The 21,529-nt window shown below is 39.1% G+C and overlaps 1 protein-coding gene across 6 annotated transcripts in view; it reads left to right on the top strand.

The window, feature by feature from the left end:
• The window catches only part of celf5a (cugbp, Elav-like family member 5a), a 188,293-nt gene that overhangs the window by 132,710 nt on the left and 34,054 nt on the right, over nucleotides 1-21,529 (top strand). For 4 of the 6 annotated variants that reach the window (XM_042006156.1, XM_042006159.1, XM_042006158.1 and 1 more), the window contains exons 4-5: nucleotides 10,745-10,873; nucleotides 14,991-15,070. In XM_042006156.1, coding sequence (XP_041862090.1) covers nucleotides 10,745-10,873; nucleotides 14,991-15,070 — 209 coding nt within the window. The remainder of the gene's footprint in view (nucleotides 1-10,744; nucleotides 10,874-14,990; nucleotides 15,071-21,529) is intronic. The other 2 variants (XM_042006157.1, XM_042006161.1) reach the window with 1 other exon arrangement.

The following is a 21,529-nucleotide window of genomic DNA, read 5'->3' on the forward strand; positions in this document are numbered from 1 at the left end:
TGTTCCCGATTTTCTGCTCTGCTTGAAAAAAATATCCTAGAAATGAAAACAAATGGGCTGTCAGGAAGATGGCTGGCCACTCCTCATATAATTGTGTGCAAAATTGCGTGTTTTATTAAAAAAAAATCTCTTAAGACTCATTCAAATGCAGTTGCCACTGTCTGTATTTTAAATGCATGTCTGTGCATCTTTTTACACACACACACACACAAAAAAGAACACAAAATACCTGATTTGATTAAATGGCAGAGCTTCTCATGACATATTACACAAAAAGAGTGCGGTGCACAGATTTCAGAGGAATTCAAAATAGAAGAGAAAAGCAATGTCATTGTAATGGTGATCATTCTTGCATGTTATATTTCACTGCAGTGAATTATCTGACGGATGTAGTGTAAGAGAACAACCTTCTTCTAAGATGTGTGAAGCTGTTTCACTTGATGCCCTGTAACACTGATGCTGCCTGCAAACTTTGCAAACTTTTCATCTGATGCTGATAATAAAAGACATAACTTTCACTATTTTCAGCAGCAAGGCAGTCAGTATGTGCGTCCTTGTTGATGCACTGCATACCTTCAGTCATTGTTCTCATTTATTTTCATCACCACTGAAATACAGTGCAAGATATGTAGTGGAGACCTGCAGCAGTTCATTAGTATCCTTGTGCAGAGCTCTGTGAAAATATACAATATGAGATGATGTGATTATTCAGACAAGCAGGGATAACAAAAATGAGAAAAGAGTGTAGGGCAGCCTCATGCATATGCTTGCCGTAGGCTCCTAAAACACTATGGCTGTCCTGGATTATGAAAAGCTTTCAGTACAATCACATCCTCTGAAAAGGTGCTGATTGACCTTCTAGCCTAATTAAAGTGTGCCATCACCAAAAGAGAGCAGATTAGACAGCTTGGCTGTCAGTGTGACTGACAGGGTTAGGCTCTCCCCCTGCAGTCACATCAGCATTACAGAGGCCGTGCATACAAAAAACTCATGGCAGAAAAAGTGTAGAAGCACTAAGTTTAGCATCTTTCCTCCTATCAAAAATCCGATCCAACTAATAATATGGAAATGAATAAATATACAAGTATACTACTGACATGCTTTAGGGCTTATGTATTTATTTTTGCATTTGCAGCTTTGCCTCATACATCACCACTATCTCAAAGCTGTTAACACTGCAGGTTTTTTAGAGTAAAAAAATACTCCGTACTGAGTGGGAGTTTCTGCAAACCAAAGCTGATGTCATACACATATAGAGCAAATCGGAATCGGCTTTCAACAAGGTCTAGCCAGGTGAGTGCTCGAGTGCACCCTATATTCCCCTACAGCTCTCACACTGCTGGCTAGGGTAAAGCTGACATGCAGGGTGGCCTGTAAGCCTCTTTTGTCCGTGTGCAGCAGAGTCATCTGCCAGCTCAGTTGCTCTTGCAGACAAAGCTTCAGAGAGATGGCCAGTATTCTGGTACATCCTCACTCTCTGTAGAGCTGGAGCTGGGCATAGCACCCTGCTCTATATCCCCTAAGCTTCCTCCCATTCATTTTGTTCTCTCACTTGCAGATTCCTTTTTTTTGTTTTGTTTTGGTTTTTTTGTTTTGTTTTTTTTTTTTAAAAAAAAAAAAAAAGCATATTATTTTGTTTTTCTCACTTTTCTTGTTTTTACTATGGTAATTGAGCTACACTATGACTGGTGACATTATCTCTCTACATGGGTGATACAGTCTCACACCAGAATATGCACAAAACATTACAGTTTCATTAAAAAGAAAAGATTAATAAAGTTCAAAAACTGTAAAATTATGCAGTTTCTAAGTTAAAATAATAATATATTTGTATTTTGAATTACATGAACTGCCTTTGTGCTCAGAAATTTCAAAATTACATTTTAAAGGCTCCAAAAACTGTACTTTTTTGTCCCTCCAAGTTTTCACATGCATAGGTTAAGTTAGCATCATTTCATCTGAACCTTTCCCAGCACAAAAAAAAGAACATACTGCAAAGAGAAATATTATTATATTTGTGCTCTTTTACTGTACAAGTAGGTTTCAGACATAAATAATATTAAGGTTTTTTTGTGAGACTGAGTTTGCATGGGGTCATATTTTGCTATAAATGGCAGTTTTGGGCTTATAATAGGATACAGAATAAATAAGGGCAAGTTTTCAGATGAGACCCAATTTGCTTCAGTGTATAATGAAGTTTGTTGTCTCTTGCTGTAGTCCATTTTTTTCCCTCCTTACGTCAAAAAGGTAATTATTTGAGAACAACCATGAAGGCTAATGAGTTACCAGGAAGGTAACCCATTAGCCATTCTAAAATAATCACTAAGTACTATCAGAAAAAGAAAAAAGACTGAGGCACTGAAGCAGAGCAAAAAGGTCAAAAAATGTGGAGGAACAGAGAAAGACACACACACACACACAAAAAAAACAAAAAAAAACAAACAAAAAAAAAATGTCCAAAAGATGAGAAACCTTAATGTAAGGAAGGGGATTGAAATAAAAAGTGGGAGATGTGGGTTGGTTGAAGGGGTTGGCCAAGGGGGTGTATCCACCATCACTTTTATGAATCAGTGTCAGTGAAGCAATGAGAAGATAATTAAGAGACAGGCTAGCACTGTGCTAAAAACTGCCAAAGGTAAAAGGTCCATTATACTGTATGAAAACACTATCTGGATGGGAAGGAAGAATGGCAATAAATGGGGTGGTGAAAAATGTGGGGGAGAAAATTTGTAACATAATGGATGCCAAAATGCCCTTCAGATGGCATTATGAAAGCAGACCATATAAATAGCTATGCCATATTGTAAATGTTTATGTACAGTAGCTTCATATGCACGTTGCGCAGCAGTTCCAGGATTTATGACCACAGCTGCAATGCACTGAAGTCGACACAAAGCTGTGAGTAATATTTCACATTTGTTATCATATTGAGAGTAAATTTGCTGAGACGTATACAGTGAAGATAAAATATTTTAAGCATTTTCTACTGCCATTCTGCTCTTTTCTGAGGTTTGAGTGTAAGCCTTGAGCTGGACGACAAGCTCACTTTAACTGCAACAGAAAGTAAGAGTGCTGAAAACACCCATGCATGAAAACACTTACGCACTTGCACACCTCAGAGCTTTTACAGTTTATAGAATGGAGAACCAAGTTGCAGGCCTGTAACTATATGTTCAAGGCTTCCAGCTGGGGCATCATGCATCTGAAATCTCCCAGCCAGAAGCACTGAACAGAGCCATTAGATCACACTAATGTAAAAAATCTTTGGAGTTCCCTGGAGACTATGGAGTGACATACAGGGGGTCCTGCTCTTGCTGTATGTGTATTTTTTTATTTGTGTGTGTGTGTGTGTTTGTGTGTGTGTGTTTGCATCTGAGCATGTAGATACTCTTGGGTGAGTCTTTCAGGTGTCATATATAATATCCATCATTGTATCTGCCGGAGGCTCAGAGTGAATTCATGATCACTGGTCTCCAAATCCCTTCTGAGATGGAATCTTAGTGTGCATTGAGGCCGTGTGTACTGTAGGAATGCAGAAGCTCTCGTTTCCTGCTAGCCTGCTGTTCATTAACACATTACAGTCTGATTCCAAGCTCTTTGGCCCAGTTAAAACGCCATAAGCCATATGATGCAACCATTACCAAATGCAGCCTCCTACTCATTGCTGTGATGTTTGTTTGCTGCAGCTGTTTTGCTTCTTGATGTAATATTTGCTATTATACAGAGCACCAATAACTGTACATACTGTACGTCTTCCTGCTTCTGTCCCTGTTGATGTAGATGCTTTTATTTGGAATATGTTCTGTTTATCTAAGTCTGTGCATAAGAGTGTGTTTGTATCATTTTTACAGATACTTGTATGCAGTATGTATATTATCAAAAAAGCATCTGTCTTTTTATGTAGTTACATGGAAACACAGCGAAAAGAACCTATTTCTAGTAAAATGTTCGGTGAGGGTTGCATTATTTCTGCAGCGTTTTTATTACAGCCTTGCATTCAGTGCTGTGTGGCTATGCAGCGGTGTGTATACTACAGCTGAGCTACCAATGGGCAGCTTTGACATTATAATGAAGAAATGATGGCATGAAATCAATCCAGTGTCGATACAAGTGCTGTGTGAGTTCAAGAAGCAGGTCTGCTGTTAAAGAAGATGTGTCAATAATGAATTATAGACTGAAAACACAGATGGCTGTGGATGTTATGGGTTACCCAGGCAAGCATTACCATAAAATATAATATAATTAATATTTATATTTAATCAGTCAGTCAATTCCATTTTTCATTCTTTATTCATTCAGATATGTTTCCATAGAAGTGTGGAAATTGCACATCAGGGAGCTCTGGGTTTGATGGCTTTTCAGAGAGAACTACAATATTGTTTCCTTTGCGATGCTGTTTCCAAGCAACATCTCTGAAGTTGTGAGGGAAACAGGCACTAATAAGCTACCTCATTAGGGCGGGCGCATGGTAGGCCTTTACGGTTTGTGCTGTCAACTCAGTGTGTTAGAATGCACACTTCAAAAGACAGCTGCAGATACAATGCATACACACAGGAGTGCTAATTTAGTTTAGAAATTGGAAAGCAAACTATTCCATCAACCCACTTTTCTTGCTGAGTTAAAGGTGTGCGGGTGGAACCTGCAATCCAGGTTCTTTCTGAAATCATTCCAGCGTTAAGACAAAGCATGCCGCCATTGTCTTTCTGGTTGTAATGCAGTACATAAAGGGCTCATTATTCAGAAGTTAATTTGGCCGGGGTTTCTTACCCTAAGGCCGTGCCAAACCTCAGACTCCCTCCATCGTTGGTCCTTGCCACTCCTATTACTGATGGAAAGGATGTTCTTAGCACACCAAAACACAACAGGACACACATTCATGTACACCATCTCATTAATTCAAAACAACCCTAGTTAGATCCGTATATGTAATAAATTGGATTAAATTCCACTGGCTAAGCACTGTGATCTCGTAGGGTTAATTAATTTCAGTCCATTCTGTCTATGTTTTTTCTGCTTGAACACATGCTGACACTGTTATTGTGTGGCATCCTGCTCACTGGAGAAGCATAATAGGCTGCAATGTTTCCCTCCACACAGTGATTTAGATTCTTTCTTCCTTTCTTTCAATAAGGAAGTATGCTTCAGTAGCTAGTTGTAATATGGTAGATCTTTCCCCCCTATGTCCTCTCTCCAGCTCTTATCTACCCCTCCAAATGACAAAACCTGGATGGCTTCTCAGGGCCCCCCTTTCTGCCTGGATGCTATCTCATTTGGTTTTAATATATTTATCCATTCATTATTGTTCCCTTTTATCATCCAGCTAATATTGTTCATAATTTGTCCTTATCTGCAAGCCTGACAGTCAAATTTACACTCCAGCTCAGCAGACAGATGGAAAAATGACCCGATGCCAGCCCCTCCTTCCCCAACTCCTCTCCTCCCTTCATTCATCTCCTCCTCTCCAAACTCCAATGAAACATGACTGACAGTCCGCTGTATAAGTAGTTGTCATAGCAACCTTCCCATCTTTCTGACAGTACTTTTTCTCTACGGCACACGCTCTCCGTCTATCACAATACCCCTCTCACTCCCTCCACATTCTCTCTCTCTTGCCGTTGCAACAACTGAGAAGGAGGTCGACATGTGAAATGTGAAAACCAGAGTGCCCAAAGAAGCTGGTATGCTTTCTCTACCACTCAAGCTGCATGCTTCTCCTCCATCTTCTGTCCTTCCCTCAACCTCCATACCACTGACAATGATTTACCAACTCCGGTGGCGTTACTCTTTCATCCATCCTGGCTTATCAAGGACTGCAGGACTGTATGCCCAGCATCTTACTGTATTGCACATCACTCTGGCTCCCAAACACATTCACTCTCTCTGCCTCTTCCCTCTTGCTCATTCTTTCTCTCTGCTCACCCTGATTCTCTCTTTCTCTCTTTGTTCTTCTGTTCCAAAAACTAATACTCTGCCCCATTGCTATTCCATAAGCCTTAGTTGACTGTCCAAATCCTCAGCAGTGTAATCATGGAACACAATGTAATAAGTCTCCAGCATAGTGGTCTGTGGTGCAGATGGTGTATGCGTACTGTATGAGCTGCAGATCCCTCAAACTTCCGGTAGAAATAAACATTGTTTTGTAAAAGAATGTGTTTAGAAATGTTGAACACATGCTCATGGAAAGAAGTGAAGATAAGTGTGGTGCTTTTTGTCATGCATGTGCTGCAATAGTCAGATTACAGCAGAACTGAGATATAAAATATTACTGATTTAGTTTGCCACTGAAGAACTTAAATTGATTAGAAAGAATTTAACTAGACCTAGCAATTTTGTGTAAGTATAACAAGGTAGCTCACTGCCAGATTATTATTCTGGAGTTTAATTTCCAATTCATTTATTCCAAAGAAGCATCTGTTTAGTAAATTAAATATGATGGGGGCGGGGTGAGTTTCGGGACACCAGAGGTGTGTCACAATGATGTTGCATACAGCTCTCTGGCAGAATGAGCTGTAAGTGCATTCTAATGTCAGCATGCTGAACAGTTTTCACAGTAAATATGATGACTATTACAGGACCCCTGAATGGTTTATGTGATGTCATTATATGTTAGATCAAATACTGTGGAGCCAAGAATTTAGGACAATATTCCTATTAACTAGGCTTGTTATATTAAAACCACTTATAAGAGGCATAAGAAGGTGTCTTTTTTTTAGAGATCTGTACAGTAGAAGACATTGACTACTGAAGTGTACCAGTAAACAGGCAGATTCTTTAGGCAGCAAAAAAAAAAAAACAATATTTGCTATGAATCACGTATCAATGTTTCCACAAGTACAGAATGTGTCAGATCACTTCTATACTTGTTTCCTTTTAAATTTGGCTTTTACTCTGTGAAGCACTTACATTAGTGTTTGAAAAATGCTATTTGAATAACATTGAGTTGAGATTAGCAAATATATTATCCAGGAGAAAACAATCTTCATGCCATCGCTTTGGCTGGATGGTACATTCAAAGTAGTGTCATATGAGAAAGACACTGCCTTTCATTGCAGAGAAAATCAAATTGAGATCACACTGCATATTCAGGACGGGTGCTCTTAAAAGACTGAATTCAGTTTCATTTTTAGCTTTTAGGCATGATTGGATACAGACACTCACCAAATTTGTAATTTGCATTGAAAAACATTGTTGCACCACAACTGAATCAATGTGACAATGAGGGCAAGAGCAAAGAAGAAATGTAGCTTTGAAGCAACTGAGGCAATCATCAGCAAAGCAGAGAAAATTTAATCTGCTTTATTTCTAGGGCTTAGTCTTGGAATCATAAACAGAGCAAAAACTGCTGCATGGAAAAATGTAACAGAAGCAATAGCCTTGTAAAGTCCACAAAAGCAACCTGTGGAGGTAAAAATATAATCATAATAAAATGGATAAATGATAATAACACTTAAAATGGTTTTATTACAGACATTAGCTCACACACGGATAGCATCAGTGCTAAAAATGGAGGCAATCTTGTGCCAGAAAATCAGAAAAGATCTCTAAATACTTAGAGCCATGATGTAAGATGTTCAGCTATTTCTAGCCCTCATGTTTAGGTTAGAGTGTGATTTTCAAACGATCACATAAAAAATAAAGACAAGACATAAAAACTGCAATTACATCATTTTAAACATGCTTGTGTTGCCTCCTTTTTTTGTGGTTTCACCTCAATATGAGACTTAAATTGGTCTAAAAAGTGCATTGGTCATGCATGATATCGACACAGTCTCACTATACTAATACCAGTTTCTTTCTTTTTATTTGTTTGTTTGTTTTTTGCATGCATGCATTTATTTCAGCTTTGATTTAATGTTCAGTAAAAATGTGTCCGGATAAAGACTATCAGTCAGAATCAGTATGAAAATGCTTACAACAGAACCAAAATTAAATATTATGCTTTCTCTGTTTAGATTAGACCAATATCTTATAGCCTACACTACAGTAGTGGAATAGTGAAAATACAGTTTGAAACAGGATTATTTATGGTGTTTTGCAGTTTGTAATTCAGCAGCGACTAAGCGAGCGATTAGCAGTAACTGCAATTGCAGCTAGCAGCAGTTTAGCAATTAGAAGCGGTATAACTGAAATCAGATAAAGTGGCTTTGGACGCTGTTGTGTTGCTGCGATTGGTGAATGGAAGCTGGCAACAGCAGTAGTCAGCAGTACTCACACAGGTCTGTGAGAAAAAGTCAATACTGTGTAGTTACAAGATAGTTAACACAGGGGCATGCACTCATGTGTATACTATGTGTGTGGTCATGGTGGGAGAGCTGTTATCTCTAATCCTCTGCATCAGTGTAGCAAGGGTATCCTAGTTTCTGGTTTCTGCCTGTAATTTTTTTCTCCTTTTCTTTGTCCCTCATTCGTTTCTGTTTTTCTTCCCCTGTTAGATATGTGTAAACGTAGGTGTTTTGCACTCTGTTTGTGTCTATTTGCACACTCCCTGTGCTGCGCTGTTGTAGATAAATGAGATAATGTTTCTATTGGTGATGAACACAAGACCTGAATTCCCAATGGAGCATTTTAGTTGAGAGCAGCCAGCGCAGACTCCTAGACAGTGAAAAAGAGATTGCTTAGATTATTTGCTTTCTTGCATTGTTCGCTTGTTTTCAAAGCGGATTTATGTTGCAGAACATGTATGCCACCTCTCTCTCAGTCACAGATCTCCTGTTAAATATTGTAAGAAAGGAAATCAGCATATTGTCACACCTTGCATTCATTGCAGTCAATTCCTGCCTATATTTCAGATTTACATCAGGCATAATGCAGGAAGATAGCAGGCTAAACATGACTCCAGCGTTTGTGGCTTTTGTGGAGTTCAAATGAGGCAATATATATATATAGCAACCAATGGTCCCTTTATACTTGATGCCCTCTAAATATTATTCCATTCAACTGCAGGTGGAAAACAGTTAGCCATAAGCTGGTGGATGTATGAAGCCTTGTGTTTTTTAGATGTATCAAAAGTAAGCTGTTAACAGTGATGATTGTCATATGAAACTGATAACAGTCATGGATTGTTTCAGTACTTGTCACACCCCTATTACCCACTTACAGCCAAAGCATGAACAGAAAGGACTTAAAAGGAAACTGTGGTAATGTGAGTGACTCAGTGTTCCTTTCTGTCTGTGTCACAGGACTGTATATGAGATGTGGTCTGGTGATATTTCAGGAAAAATCTTTGTATCTCAGCCCCATCCCCCCATCCTTGACTCATCTCCCCTATCCAACCTCAAAATTTATATTCTCCCTCCAGCAAAAGGAAGGACCATCTTGGCCTTTCATTTTCCAGTTCAGGGCTTTCCTTTTTTTGCAGATAAATGCTCTCCAATCCACCCTGACAGATGTCACATTGCATCACTTCCATTTTGATACATAGCCTCTGATCCTGCCACTTGCAATAAGGAACCAGCACCAGGGACGCCCCTCCCTAGACAACGCTCTGACACGGGTGATTATTTTAAAGGTGCATCACTGATGGTGCTGAGTGGTGAAACCATCGCTGGATGCCATGTCCACATAAACTCTCTGCCAGGCCCGCTGCTGGAATTGGGGGTATAAGCTCGTGCTTGGGTCAAGGAAAAACAATCGCATGACACACTGAGTAGTCGTCACAGATCACCGTGACACTAGGCAAAACTTCTGGCAGGGATTTATGCTGCTTCACAGCAGTGGCTGTTAGTCCCGTCTCTCACTCAGTCTCTGCACTGTGACTTCACGGGTCACAGTTGGAGAAACAACCCGTATAAAGGGAAGGTTTTAATGCTTCTGCTGCCAGCTGAGACACGCTGCACAGTAGCATTAATCATACAGTGCCAGAGTACATCAGTAAACACAGTGTGTCAGGTCAAGGTAAAGATCAGATCCCACAGCATTTAACAGGACTCAATAGTATACAGGCTATCTATTGAAAAGTCAGCGTTATTCATGGCATGTCTCACAGCCCTCGGCGCTCGCTGGAGAGACACGCCATTGTTCACTGAAAAGCACACTGAAATATTTCTCTGGCTACACAAAAAAACACTGGATCAGCAGCAATTAGTAGAGTAAGAGAGAGATAAAGAGAAGGAGGGAGGGAGGACGGCAGTTGAAAAAAATGAGGGGGGGAAAAAATGTAGAATCAGCGGGAGGAAAAAGGAAAGCAGGAAAAAGAGAAGGATTAGATAGATGAATAAATGGGGGAGCAGAGGCAGCGAGTAAAAGGAGAGAACTTGAGTTTCCAGCTAGTGCAGCTTGGTGTGTAGGAGGTTGGAGCTGCCTGGGGCCCCTCTAGGTCATGCTTTTAAATGACCAAGGATTCACTCGTTGTCTTGGGTTGGAATGCATGTGTATGTGTGTGTGGGTGAAACCTCTTATTTCACTCCTTTCTCTTTTTTCTTTATCCCAGCCTCTGACCACACATTTACCCCTCGCAGCTATAGCACATGTGCCCATATGGGACTGAACCCACTTATACTAGAGATTGATCAGTGCCAGGAAAGAGCTAAAAGAACGTGATTCCAGCCAAAACCTCACTGAATAAACTCCACAGTACCTGTGCGCATATTATAAACATGTTTACTTGTTTGTTTCTTTGGAAAAAGAGATTTCATTTTAACACCTTGCTGTTGTAATGACAATATTTCATGTTATCAGCCTCCTCTCAAATTGGTTTCATAATTGAGGTCAGTAATGTAACCTTGTGTCTCTTATTTTGTTTCAGAAGACAGGAAGTTGTTTGTTGGGATGCTGAACAAACAGCAGACTGAGGAAGATGTTTACCGCCTCTTCGAACCATACGGAGTCATCGAGGAGTGCACAGTCCTAAGAGGTCCTGATGGAAACAGCAAAGGTAGAGCCTTGATACAGCTGTCAGAATTATTTAGGCCACTTAGAGACAATTGAGTGTGACTGTGTGTGTGTGTCTACATCAGCAAGACTATATAATTTATGTGTGACATATGAATCATATATAGGTCAAGTAGCATGTTTACATAATTAGAAATGTTTGAACACTATGCTTTCTGATGTGCAAGACAACAAGCAGCAGTTTGCTTATGTCTGACTTTAGTTGGTAATGAGAGGCACTAAGCAGCCCTGAGAGTTTGGATGCTGTATAAAATGTTATTACAAACGATGTAATGATATGCAGGTCACCTTAAAAAACATGTATAATTAAGAACACTGCAAAAGAAAACCAATGTCTATTGTTACAGCTGAGTTTTTTGTTAAAGCTGCTCATTTTGAATATGATGCCAGCAATACATTTAAAATAGTTTTTATTTTTTATTTATTTATTTTGTTGTTGTTGCATCCTCTCAGATGTTTTGGAGCTGAGGTGATGCATTGTTATAACTCTGAAAGTGAAATTTACCACAGAGCTAAGCTGTTGTGCATACTGCAGTTTGGTATTGTTTTCTTAAAAAAGCATTAAGAAGTTATTCCTTACCCATGTGCCATGTGCATTAGGGAAATCCAGAATAATCATTGATGTAGGCTCTAAGGGTCTGGAGCCTTTTCAGGTTGTGATTAGTCCTGTTAGTGTTATTAAATTTTTTTTTTGTTGTTGTTTGTTTCAAATATATTGAAAAGTATTACTGGCTTAAAAATTAAAATGAGTATTTGAAAAAGAGATTCAAGAGTTGCAATATTGGATATATAATATATTTCTACAAGTTTACGGAGTACAATCTATTAGTCTTTTTCTTTTCATTTAACCCTTTAAAAACACACTTCAGAACTTTTTCTATTTTCTCAGTGATGCGCCCCCTATCGACGGCTAATTCGGCTTGAGCAGTGAGATTTCACCAGCCAGTAAAAGAGTGTTATCTTGAATCTTGTCTTATCTTCTGTCTTTCTACCCGCCCACACACTTTTTCCAATAATGTCTTCTTGCGTTTCTTTGCTGAGTCAGCCACAGTGCATGTTCACAATGGTGGTGTGTTTATGTCCATTTGCTAGCGTGTGACGCCATGTGTAAAGCCAAACTCAGCTGCAATATCCTGCGGCGTCCCGAATGAAAAAGTTGTATAGCGCGATTTCTGAGCCTTAGGACTCCAGAAATGCACATTATAGATGTCACTGTCCCATCAAACAAGTCCAGCATGCAGAGTTTTAAAGTTGGAAAGTTACATAATGCATTTTTCACTTCTAATAAATTAAAAGATAGCATGTTTTTTAATGTTATGTTTTTATTTGACCCTTTACCAAAATTAAATAGAAATAAATAATTGAAATAACTACCATATATGTACCGTATGAGTCAGAATTATTGCAGAGCAAAGGGTATCCATTAGGAGGCAGTAGACATGTTTCAGCTTGTTTACAATAGGGTTTACAATTTAAATATTAATTCATTTTTAAGATAGATAAGAAAGTTTTTGAGTAAATTGATGATCTATATTACAATGCAAAGGCCAGATCACAAATCAAGTCTTTCTATTGACAGAGGCCACCATTATCTTATCCTATCTTATCTTATCTTATCTTATCTTATCTTATCTTATCTTATTTTAAATATATTATAAATAAATAAATAAAATCTAACGAAAACTTTTAGTAGTAACATTGCTGTTCTAATTTACTGTTTTTTGTGTTCGTTGATTTATTTTAGAATATATTGAAGTCATTTAATTCAAGCAAACATCTGTCTGAATTTTAAGCTTTTTGCTTTTTTGTTGTTTTTTTTTCTCTGCAGCTGTCTTTTACTCTAACTCTGTTTCTGAAGTGTTGAATCCATGCAGGATGTCTTTAATATTGCCAAAACTTTTGGAGACATTGCATCTCTGTGACACGCAGCAAACAGCGAAGAGATGAATAGTTTTTCATGTTTTTACAGCCTTATTCCCTGACCAGTGCTCATGGATATTGTTGTGGAATTATATCTAAAGGGGTTTGAAGTCAAAGCACTCCGACTCTGCAGTGGTTTGGAGGAGGAGAAGAGAAAGATGGATGTCAAAACAATTTAAATGTCCCTACTGTGAGAATAGGGACAGCCAAGGGAAGTTTTATTCCTCTTTGTGGCTCTGCAATACATTTGTACTTATCTGAGTCCACTGTCTCAACTGAATTTGTTACACTCTTAAACATACTGTCATATCTATTGTTATGCCTTTTGTAGTACTTTTGAAGATCATTTTAATGCCAAAAGGCAAACCAATTGATATTTTCTCATTTTTTTGCACAGAAATATGTGCAGTAAGTTTTAATGTTTTATGCTCACTTAACTGTTGCACACTTTTAGTTTATTATTAACAAACACGTTTAGTTTACTTCAGCAAAATGCAAAGAAGGCATAACAATTAAGAGTTAAACACCTGACATGACAGTGGTACCTATAGAGTGTGCACTACTGTAGAAAAGACCTTGTACAGGTCATCAGAAGCTTTGGCTCTTTTCTATCCATTTCTCAATAGGGGCCAGTGATTTGACAGCTGAATGGGCATCTTGATCGGCTGGTATCCACAGGGGTAGGCCCATTAAGAGAGGAAGAATGGCAGGGTGACTGGGTCAAGCAGGATAGATGATAAGCAGAATAAAGCATGAACGATTGAATAATGAAAAAGAAACTTAAAATGAAATGAAATTAGGTGACATAGGGTATAATCATGAGAGGACATGGTGGGTCAGTATCCACTGCTCCTCTGTAACAGAAACAGATTCATTCATTATATTCAGTGGCTAGCAAAGTGCAGAGATATCCATCCTGACACAGAAAATTAAATAGAGGAAAAGTTGAAATGTTATGCATCTGAAATGAACTGTAGGACAAAACTTGGCAGTGACCCCTCCTGTCACCACAGGACCACTGACTGGGAGCATCAAACATTTCTGTGGTGCTTCTCACCATATTCAACACTTTCTCTATTATTGCAGGGCAAGTGCTAGCACTTTTTTTTCAGCACAGGACAGACACATCTTTCTTCCTGTCAACACACACTGCAAAAAACTGAGCACTCCCCACCTGCCAACGACTACATGACAAGCTCTAAGTTGTAAAAACTGCTTATTTTGATCTTTACTCTGCTGACCAGACCCCTGAACCCAGTAGCGATCACACTGCATATCGCATTTGGTCTGAAATGGCCATTATGCCCTTTTCTGTTTTTAAAAACAGAGTGGATGGGGGTCTATTATCTGCACACACGTCACTGATAATGTGTGTCAGTTTGCTTGATAATAGCTCTCTACCTTATATCACATCCAGAGAAAAGAATAAAAAAAAACCTTGGATAAAGTCAGTAAATGGACATAATGAGGTAACATAGTAACATAATTGTGATAATATATAAAAATTGTGATGATACCTAATCATTTTTCCTACATAATATATCAATGTACAATTTGACATTGAGCTTTTATTGATGTGATGAGGACGACACATAAAAACAGCATACTAGTGTAAATCATTACATTATAAAGAGAGTACTCTGAGTAATGAGGTATTAGTGTTGGATAGTTCACTTTATACTTTATAATGACAAAAGTGATTAAATGTTCATAGATGTAACAATAGTCACAGTAAGAAGCACTGCGGTTTCTGGCCTTTGGAGATTATTTTTCATATTTAAAAATACTGATTTGGACATCCTGTTAGAGGGACGATAGATTGTTCTCAAATGGTTCCCTGTTTGAGTTTAGTCAGTTTAGCTCGTAGTTAATATGCACAGACAGGCATGTGGTGCTAAATAGCATGCTTTTCTGCTTCATCAGTGCAATCTTTAGCCTGCAGCTTCTCCCTGCTTGTCTGCCTGCCTAATGCCTGGAGTGTGGCATCACGCTGTGCAACGAGAGCCTCTGACTGCACAGTGATTTCTGCGGAATCAAATATAATTCAACACTCTTTATTAATATTGTTTTAAATCCTCACTCAGTTGAATATCTACATGATAAATGTATGAACTGTGTGTATGCGTGGGTGCGTCTATTTTTCCTATGTGCCTGTGACATGCATCTGTTCTTTCTTCCAGGATGCGCCTTTGTGAAGTTTTCCACACACACTGAGGCTCAGTCTGCAATCGGTGCCCTGCACGGCAGCCAGACCATGCCAGTAAGTACAGCTCTCTCCATCACAATTAAAAACACAGTAATAAATACATGCCACCAAGTATTTATCACATACAAGGAGGGAACACACAGCCTGCTCTTCACTGTGGTACATCTCTGGAGTTAGAGCTGCAAAGTTTTAGCTCTAAATTCACCTCTAACTTCAAGGTTTTAATCGACTTTAAAAAGAGTGTCGCCACCCTCATAAATATCCCGGCTTTGAAAACAGATAGGACCAGAAATACCTCCGTCTCTTTTATTAACAGGGTGCTTTGAAATAAAATCCTAATCTAATTTCCAGATAAAACTGTTTAGAGTGATAATTGAATTTTGGGTGAATCATCAATCACCAGTTCTGCTTGCATAATTGGTGAATATAACTCCAGTATGAGATCACATTTGCTCGTTATGTAAGCACTCCATGTCCTCTAAATTTTCTGCATTGGATACTGTGAACTCAAAAACTTCTCATTTGTGTGGCTTTTGTGTTTACGCATGGTCCCTGTATACCTGGTTGAGTCAAAATAAAAGCCACTTATTCTGCACTCCAAACCTGAACCGAGTTACTCTCCATGACATTCGGCAAGAGGGCATAGAGTCACGTCTTGTGTTATACAGTAGCCTGAAATGTACTCTGCTTTTATCCCGGTTTTTGTTTCAAGAACTCTCTTCCCAAAGAGGCAAGAACCCTGAACTCTGTTGTTCCCATGTCCCAGGTGTTGTGTTCCACTCTATGATTTCATTATTAATGGTTGCCAATGTGTGGCTTAAGAGGGGGAAGCGGAGGGAACCACTAGAAGCCAGCTGTGCCACTTCTGTGCGACTTCTGAGTCAATCTAAGTGCAAATGACTGCAGATCGCGAGGAAAACCCCTGAATGTCCATTTTCCATAGATACCCTCCTTCTGTATTGTACCGTCCAACTATCTCTGCGAGTTCTCTGCCCTCGCTCGTCTCTCTTTGGCAGCCTCTTGGGATATTAGGGAATAGACTTGTTTACTCCACCTTTCACCACATTGGCTGCTGAATTATTCATCTAACTATAAGCAGGGTGCTGAAGGGAGGGGAGGAAGAGTTGAGAGAGAGCGAGGGAGAGGACAGAGAGGCAGAAGGAAAATGAGTGAATGGACAGGATTTATACCTCCTGCTCGGGTAAATTGATTATAGAAATCTGATCAGCATCTCATATCCTGTGGCTGCGGGAGGAGAGGGCACAGTGTGCCTGACTCACTGAGATTAGTGGACCACCAGTGGACTATTGTGCCTCTGCAGGACTGTGCTTTTTAGAGCAAAGGCTCCATCAATGTGGCAAAAAAAATAAATAAAAAATCCCAGTAAAAAAAAAAACAAACAAAAAAACGATGCTGTAGATCTTATGTATTGCGTGTTACTGTGGATGGCCGATAGTTACAGTGGCAAAAAGAAATTTATGTACAAGCATAGAAATCATTCAGTGAAATAGTTATCTTTTAATAAGCATATTTTTCAATTAATTTAAAAATATGACAAGACAACATAAACATTATAAATACCTAAAACTTCATGAACTTCATAAGGACCGTCATCATTTGGCAAAACTATGAAGCAGCTGTCTCATACCTGCTTCTCAAGGCCTAATTTGATTGTTCTAATGAACTAAGACTGAGCCAGCAGATGAATGTGTGTGTGTGTGTGTGCGTGTACCACATTTGCTACCACACTAAGACTGTGGCTGATAGCCAGAGTCAAACAGATGACAATAAATAAAGCTCAGCCAATAGCAGCAATAGTGGCCAAGGTGTGAAAGTGCAGCGCATACTAACACAGCAACCAACCGTGGCAGTTTGATGGATCTACTGCCAACACCCCCTCCCACCCCCCTCAAAAAAAGGCATGAACACAGGCCTCTTAGTTTATGAACGTGCATACATGCGCATGAATCCATGTGTGTGCATACATAAACAAGTACAAACAGAAGTGGCACATTTGCATGCACGCGCACACGGCTATTTTATAATGCTGCTCTCACTGTCTCGCTGTCACAGACTCGTACAGCCGCGGACCAGGGTCAAAGGCTCCCTGCCTGATCTTATTTTCCAGCTCGGAGGACTTGAGCAGAATACATTTGGGTTATTCATGTAGACAGAAGTGGGCATTTTATATGTATTCTATGTATGTCTGCATACATGGAAGGGATGGAGAAAGTCTGCAATAAGTGCATGCGCGTTAGAGGAGTGTGTATAGGATTAGAGGTCACTGCATGTAGATACTTTTTGCATATTTTGGAGTACATACTTGTATACTTCCCATTATTTATCTGCCTGCCTTTATGATTGGCACCAAACACCAAATACAACATCATACACCCATATGTAAACAATAATAATAACACACTGTAGCTTAAGCTTAAGAATCCCCATCCCCTGTCCTTTTGTGGATATCATACAAGCACACACACACACACACACACACAAAGCCTCAATTCAAGGTATGAGTGGCTCAATTAAACATTTAAACACAGGAGCTGTAGGGCAATTTGCTGGGATTCAGCAGGGCCGTGTAGAAAGTAAGTCCCGGGACAGAATTACATGGAGACAGGAGCCAGCACGGGTCAGGTCCATAGAGCGGCGCTAATTTTTTCACTCTATATCCACGTCAGCCGAGTTCGAGGTGATTTCAGCTGACACAGGCACTAAGATAGAAACACTGGCAGGATGATGGAAGGATAAGCACACAACAAAGGAAAGCAAATGAGGTAAAGCTTGTTTAGAAGAGAGAGCAGGGTGACTGTGAGCGAAGAGAAGAAAAAAGAAGGCTTACGAAATGTCTAAATGGGATTCCCCCTGCTGAGGAATCTTCTCTATTACTTCAGACAGAGAACACACACATGTACGTGTCATGAGTGCCAGTATTTGATGCTCAGTGACACACTTTGTTTTAATGTCAAGAACAATATCTAACTGTTTTAAATAAAAGGAGAAAAAGGCAGCCAAAAGAATGTGCATATAAACACTGGTCTAATATTCGAATTGTGTGTTCGGTAAATCAAAGGGTTTTAATGTCAGACTTTGTGTTGCTACTACCTAAAATACCTTCTGCTTTTATATTTGTTGCATTAGGTCTCCGGTAGTATTTCTACCAACAGATTACAGTCATTTATTACTTTAGTTGCTTAGTGCAAAGATGATGTGTGTTTATGCTTCTGTGACTCCGCTGGGATTCTGCAATGGATATTAATCTCATTTTAGGATAATAACTATAGAATAGCATAAGATCATACAAATGACATACATCAAGGCTATATAGTCTCAGATATAGTTGTACAGGCTGTGCCAGTGTTCTGGCTGAATTAATATAAAGATTAATTATGTTGTTATGTTAGTATTCTGTATTATCTGTGCACAGCTGGCATTTGTAAGAAACTAAAAAGCTTGAAAACATGTTGAAAATTCAGTGAATTTAGATTATTTTCTCTGTGGATAGACCTCCTACATCCACAGACACACAATATGAGAAGCTGCTGCTCGGTGTAACTGTGAGGTAATGGACCGAACAAAATGCTGCCTGGTTAAGATTATAAATAGGTTTTATTCCTTTGAGTGGTCAAAGTGAAGAAATATATCTGATAACTGTAGTTACCTGTGATCAGCTGCCTTTGACAAACTTACTGGAGTAACTCCCACTGAGAGCTGTGTATCCCGATTTTTTTACATATATATATATATATATATATATATATATATATATATATATATATATATCTTTTTTTTTTCAATTGTCATATCATTATATCAAATCGTTATATCAGCCTTTCCCATTATATCTAATGGGAAAGTGTATCCAAGCTTTAGAATGGTAGTGTACACACCGTTTCAGTACTGTTTTCAGTAACCAAAACTTTGCAGTACCAACTGTAAAGCATGGTCGTGGAACTATTATGATTTGGGTTTCCTTACTGGCTCAAGGATGTTTGTAGCAAACACTCATTAATTCAGCTATGAATCCAGTCAAAAAGTACTTGAAGATAAACTGATCTGCCACATGTCTGATAGGTAGGAGTTAAACTACAGTTGGACCTTTCAACGGGTAATGATCCTCATGACGTTAGCAAATCCATAATAGATTTATGGTATGGCAAAGTCAAAGCCCAGACCACTGTGCCTCGCTCAGGTTGGCCAGCTTTTTTGGGTTGCGTTCAATTGTATGCGCTTTATCTGGAGTCGTCATTGGAAAAAGAATGACATGTTTGTCCAAAATATGTAACAAAATTTGGTCATTTCCAATTCACAACAATACACCCGACACAGTACAGTGCAGCCTGTCCTCTAAGTTTCCCTTATACATGCTTTCATGCATATATTTGACAAATGAATTTTAAGTATACATCTAAATGAGAAGCTTAATTTCCCTCATTCAAATTAGGGAATGCAGTTTGGACAGCCACCAACACAATCTGTTTTGGCAATGAGATGAGGCCCATAAAGAGACAGACTTTCCCTTTGGTCCAAAATCTCTGTAGTTTTATTCTTCATGTTTAACTCCCCTTCCTTTAGTGGCTCTCAAGGCAGCTTGAAGCCGCCCGGCAGGGGGATTCTGCTCACACTTGGCAGCTTAAAAATTTAATGAGACTTTCACTTCACACTTCATCCTCCTCTCTTTATAGCGATGGAGATTCTGCTCACTGATATCCTGACAGGCTTAAATGGGAAAACCTTGGAGATAAACAAATGTGGCAATGGATGCTTAGCCGACAAGCCGTAAGATTCAGGTGTCCTGAGGAAAGCCAGTGGGAGGGCAATCTCCGTGTACTGAGCTCCTCAAGAAAAGCTTTGCAGAGAGTGTGACACACAGGCAAGAGTGTGAAAGAGAATGGCACAATGCTTTTATATAACCAGACAGGTCAATTCACGACAAACCTTGTTTCTATTATTTAAGCAGAAGTGCTTGTGTCTGTAGTTGGAAAAGAAGCTGACTGCAAAGTTCCAACTTAATCTCTTTAGATTATATATCTAAGACTTCCCCGAAAATTAGAAAAGCAGAGGAGGAACACATAGCTCTTATTACCATGAGGGTAATAGCTTTTTTTTATTTTATTTATTTATTTTTTTAACCGTGAGAGGAAGTTGAAATATTTATCATAAACATCTCAGTATTTTGGTTCTGCACAGTATTGTACTGTACTCTCACAAAATTACAAATCATGGTAAGGTGACGTAGTGCTCATATAAGATATGTATTACTTATAATAAATAGTTCTGTCACCCGGATCTATTGTCCTAATTTAAAAACCGTATAGGATTCTGAAAAAGGAGGGAACAATGCGTCAAAGAAACAAAAGATATTTGTTATTCTTCTTAGACGAGTTCAAGTGTCAGCCACCTTGATGACTAGTCTGTCGGGCAATTAGCAAGCTAGCCAGCCAGTCAGTAAATCGTTCAACTGTGTAGAAAACCAGTCATTTAGTCAGACAGCCAACTAACTAACTGGATATTCACCTATAGTCTTTCAAGCCTGTGATTCGACCGAGCAAGCCCAGAGGAGAGGGCTGGGGGAGTATTGAGCAAAGTGGAGAGAAAGGGAAAAGAAGAGCATAAAATCTATAAACTACAGTCGAAAGGTCCAATGCCTGTCTTTGGGTATCTTTTGCTGTCTGTAGATGTCTTTATTTGCAGGAGATCTCAGTGAAGGAAGAAAGCATGAACAGGAAAATTAAAAATTATTTTGTGATAATAAGGCCTGTCATTTTGGATGCCATCTAGAACAGTGTGTTTGTAATCTGCTTTCACCCAGGTCCAAATAGCCAAACACCAGTTTAGTCCTCCCTCATTCCAGCACATCTCCAGTCCCCACAGTTATTGACAGCCTTGCATCAATTTCATGGTTCCTCTTATCGAGCCCGACACACAACCTTTCTGAACTGTCAGATCAGAGTAATATTTCGGCCTTTTATGAGGATCGATTGGCCAGTTTGGGGGCGCTGGGGGCAGGAAAGAGGCGGAGCACACAAAAGGTCAACTGTAGCACTCAATCATTTGAAGATTCTTAATGAAGGGTGTGCAGCAGACACACCTGCTGGTTTTATTATGAGGATGCATTAAGAGATAATGTTGATTAAGGGATGTGTAGCCAGAACCAAAGAGCCAAAAAGGATGCTAAAATAAAAAAGGTTGATAGAATCAGTTATTTCCCTAAAAAGAAAACATTTTCTTAAAAAAAATTACATTCAAAATTGTTCATAACAACCACTGAAATTGCTGTACTTATTCAGATCCTTTCACTCAAATGGGAACTAGCTCTAAGGTTAAACTACACATATGCACAAAATAAGAGGGGTGGATATTGAAATATGTTCTACACAGTGAGGTAGCTCTGCTCATGGTGACTTCATAATTTACTGATTGAAGGAAATGAGAATTCCTGTCTGCCCATCTGCCTGTTGTTGAACCGTTCAGTCAACACAAAATGAGAATCAGCCATTATTGGCA

Source organism: Melanotaenia boesemani, chromosome 14, assembly GCF_017639745.1.
Source record: "Melanotaenia boesemani isolate fMelBoe1 chromosome 14, fMelBoe1.pri, whole genome shotgun sequence".
Taxonomy (NCBI): domain Eukaryota; kingdom Metazoa; phylum Chordata; class Actinopteri; order Atheriniformes; family Melanotaeniidae; genus Melanotaenia; species Melanotaenia boesemani.